The sequence below is a fragment of the Anas platyrhynchos genome, chromosome 36, assembly GCF_047663525.1.
Source record: "Anas platyrhynchos isolate ZD024472 breed Pekin duck chromosome 36, IASCAAS_PekinDuck_T2T, whole genome shotgun sequence".
Lineage (NCBI taxonomy): Eukaryota > Metazoa > Chordata > Aves > Anseriformes > Anatidae > Anas > Anas platyrhynchos.
In genome coordinates this window covers 4,789,766-4,793,655 of record NC_092624.1, presented here as the reverse complement: position 1 = coordinate 4,793,655, position 3,890 = coordinate 4,789,766, and the positions used below count along the sequence as shown (strand labels likewise).

General features: G+C 50.2%; 1 protein-coding gene across 1 annotated transcript; it reads right to left on the bottom strand.

Moving 5' to 3' along the window:
* Nucleotides 1-2,441: 2,441 nt before the first annotated feature.
* On the bottom strand, nucleotides 2,442-3,412 carry LOC119716085 (olfactory receptor 14C36-like). The gene has a single exon (XM_038175439.2). It carries the CDS (start codon nucleotides 3,399-3,401, stop codon nucleotides 2,442-2,444), a length of 960 nt encoding a protein of 319 aa, XP_038031367.2. The 5' UTR covers nucleotides 3,402-3,412.
* Nucleotides 3,413-3,890: the final 478 nt, after the last annotated feature.

The window sequence follows — 3,890 nt, the reverse complement described above, 5'->3', positions numbered from 1 at the left end:
AAATCTGTGACATGTTGACCTCTCCTGCCTGTTAGAGGCCCAGATGATGTAGGCAATGGTATCTGATATACCAAATGCGGGTACAGATATTGCAAACTAGGCATCAATGGAGGAAGATGTGATTGGTGAGAACTGATAAATGAGCAGGGGAATCATGTAAGAAAGGAAGGGATTAACGTGTTTTGAGGAGGATCCTGTGGAAGAGGAGGGGAGAGGGATGCAAGGGGCCAGCTGCGTGTGGATATGGAGCTGGTCAGGGCTGGTCATGTCAGGCCCTGCGTCTGATCACTGTCCTACTCTCTCATTCAACTCTGTTGCTGGCTATTTGCTGTGTGTGTGCTCACTCCTGGGTGTGTTGGGGGTGAATCATACAATCATGGAACCACATAGCCCTGTGTGCGTCTGCACCCATGGGTAATTGCTGCTGGGGATGTGTGGAGCACTGGTGACCTTCAGAGCAGAGCAGGCTGAGGTGTGGAAGGGGATGAGGCCAGGTGTGTTGCTCATGGCTGTGTGTGTCCTGCTGGTGGTGTGGTGGCTGTGAAGGTGCTGTTCCCTGTTGGAGTTGGTCTAAGTGTGGTCGGCTGTGTCCATGCCCTGTGTGCACATCTGTGTATTTATGAGAGTGTGTGTTTGTGCATGCACTTGTGTGTAGTTGCCTGTGTAAATGAGAGTATTGGAAATTCTGAGAGAATTTCTCCGGCTTCCTGATGAAAGAAGAAGCTGGGCTTTGCTGGATCTTAGGACTGAGAGACATTTTTTGCAGCTCCCACAGATACAGAGGTGGTGAAAGGAGTGTTAGCATGTTATCAATATGCTCCCTTTTCCTGTGGAGCATACAAAGGCATCCAGCCATGGACAGGCCCAAGGAGAGGGCTCATCCTTCCTCTGGTCACAACTGCATTTCAGTCCTTGGGATGGACCCAAGATGAGGACTTGCTGATGACTCTTGGGCTGAGGTTCAACACACAGATTGGAGAAGACTGTCTGATGGACATGTGCTGGACACAGCCAGAGGAACAGCAGCAATCTGTTGCAGCTGCTGGGCCATGTTTCCATCAGTCGTAGCCCTGACACAGGGCACAGGCATTGCTTTTGATGCCACCCAACTGGAAAGATGGTTGCATTAAGGGCTGGAGAATATAGGGCACCAACCAGTTCTTCCTCAGACACTTCCTAGGCTTGGCAAAGCACCAGGAAACCATGGACTTCTGCATAATAAGAAGCACAGAATCTTAGAATTATTAAGGTTGCAAAAGACCTCCAAGATCTTCTGGTCCAACCATCCCCCTACCACCAATATCACCCACTAAGCCATGTCCCTAAGTACTACATCCAACCTTTTCCTCTGCACAGCTTTCAGGCCAGTCTGCCCCAAGCCTGTAGCATTGCATGGAGTTGTTGTGAGCAAAGGGCAGGACACAGCACTTAGCCATGGTGAACCTCATCCCACTTACCTCTGCCCATCAATCCAGCCTGTCCAGGTCCCTCTACTGGGCCTTCCTATACTCCAGCAGATCGACACTTCCCTCCACCTTGGTGTCACCTGCAAACTTACTGAGGCTGCACTCAATTCCCACATCCAAATCATCCATAAAGATATTAAAGAAGATGGGTCCCAACAGCATCCCTTGGGGAACACCACTGGTGACTGCTCGCCAGCTGGATTTCACTTTGTTCACCACTATTCTCTGGGCCCGGCCACCCAGCCAGTTTTTAACCCAGCAAAGCGTGTACCTGTCCAAGCCATGGGCTGCCAGCTTCTCCAGGAGAATACTGTGGGAGACCATGGCAAAGGCCTTGCTGAAGTCTAGGTAGACTATGTCAACAGGCTTTCCCTCATCCCCCAGGCACGTCACTGGTCATAGGAGATGAGGTTGGTCAGGCAGGACTTGCCTTTCTTGAACCCATACTGCCTGGGTCTGATCCCCCGGTGGTCTCACATATGCTGCATGATTGCATTCAAGATGACCTGTCCCATCACCTTTCCTGGCATCGAGGTCAGGCTGACAGGCCTGTAGTTCCCTGGGTCCTCCTTATGACCCTTCTTAAAGATGGGCAAGTCACTACTCAACCACGACCTCTTTGCAGGACCATGATCACTGACAGATGATGGAAAGTGTCTGATAGGTGATGGAAAGTGACACAAGCTTCTGGAAAGCTTGGCAAAAACCTTGAAGAAACAGCCAAGCCTTCAGAAAGTGCATTGTGGAGATCCCATTTGATTTTGCAGATCCTATGTAAGAGTCAGTTCTGACCTTCTGTTGGACTCATATCTGTAGAGCCTCAAGAGCAAACAGAGAAGTGTCAATCCCCAGCAGGAGTAGGGTGAAAAAGAGATATTACTCTAAGAGCGCAATAAATCAAATGATACCAAAGAGAATAATAACAATATTGACAATGAAAGATGGACCAGGCCTGAGGGGAGGTACCAAGTTAAGTCATTTCTGGAAAAAGAGGGGAAATTTGACACTATTCAGAAACATCCATGAAGTCACTTTCCTAATAGCCCACTTGAGCTCCCTGTTTCTCATGCTGTAGATGAGGGGATTCAATGTTGGAGGCATCACTGAGTACAGAACTGCCATCACCAGGTTTAGGGATGGAGAGGAGATGGAGGGGGGCTTCAGGTAGGCAAAGAAGCAGGTGCTGATAAACAGGGAGACCACAAACAGGTGAGGGAGGCATGTGGAAAAGGCTTTGTGTCGCCCCTGCTCTGAGGGCATCCGCAGCACAGCCCTGAAGATCTGCACATAAGAAAAAAGAATGAAAACAAAGCACACGGACGTTAACCAGACACCAATCACAAGCACCCAAAAACTCCTCAGGTAGGAGCATGAGCAGGAGATCTTCAGGATCTGGGGGATCTCACAGAAGAACTGGTCCAGGGTATTTCCTCTGCAGAGGGGCAGGGAAAATGTATTGGCAGTGTGCAGCAGAGCATAGAGAACCCCACTGCCCCAGGCAGCTGCTGCCATCTGGGCACAAGCTCTGCTGCCCAGGAGGCTCCCATAGTGCAGGGGCTTGCAGATGGCAACATAGCGGTCATAGGACATGACGGTGAGAATAAAATACTCTGCTGATATCAGAAAGGAAAAAAGAAAGACCTGTGAAACACATGCCGAGTAGGAAATGGCCCTGGTGTCCCAGAGGGAATTGGCCATGGCTTTGGGGACAGTGGTGGAGATGCAGCCCAGGTCGAGGAGGGCGAGGTTGAGGAGGAAGAAGTACATGGGGGTGTGGAGGTGGTGGTCGCAGGCTATGGCGCTGAGGATGAGGCCGTTGCCCAGGAGGGCAGCCAGGTAGATGCCCAGGAAGAGTGCGAAGTGCAGGAGCTGCAGCTCCCACGTGTCTGCGAATGCCGGGAGGAGGAACTCAGTGATGGAGCTGCTGTTGGACATCTGATGCCTCTTGGACTCAGGGTCTCCTGGAAAAAGGGGAATACCCAAGGAAGAAAAGACAGTGATCATTAGGAGATAAAACCTATTTATCTTCCCATCCAAACACCCCTACAGTGACTTTCCCCTTTCTGAGGCGTTTCTTTTGCTCCCTTGCTTGAGGTCTGGTTGGTGCTGGAGGAATGTGGCCCTGGGAGCAGCGGTCTCTGCTGTGTGTGCTGGAGGATTCAGATCTGTCCTACAGCTTTACACAAAAAGAAACCGGAGTGATCTCTGATTAAATCTCTCTCTGATGTATTGGACTTCACAGTGTTACCACTCTCAACACTCTTTACTGATGTACTTGTGATTTACTTTGTTCTATCTGCATCACACTCAGGAGCATTTTTAGAGGGTAGAAAACCCTGGCAGTTGTAAGAAATACCAGGTGAGCTCTTGTGAGTCCCGGAAGGCAAAGTGACTGTCCTTAGTGCAGTGAGGATAGCCAGTCTG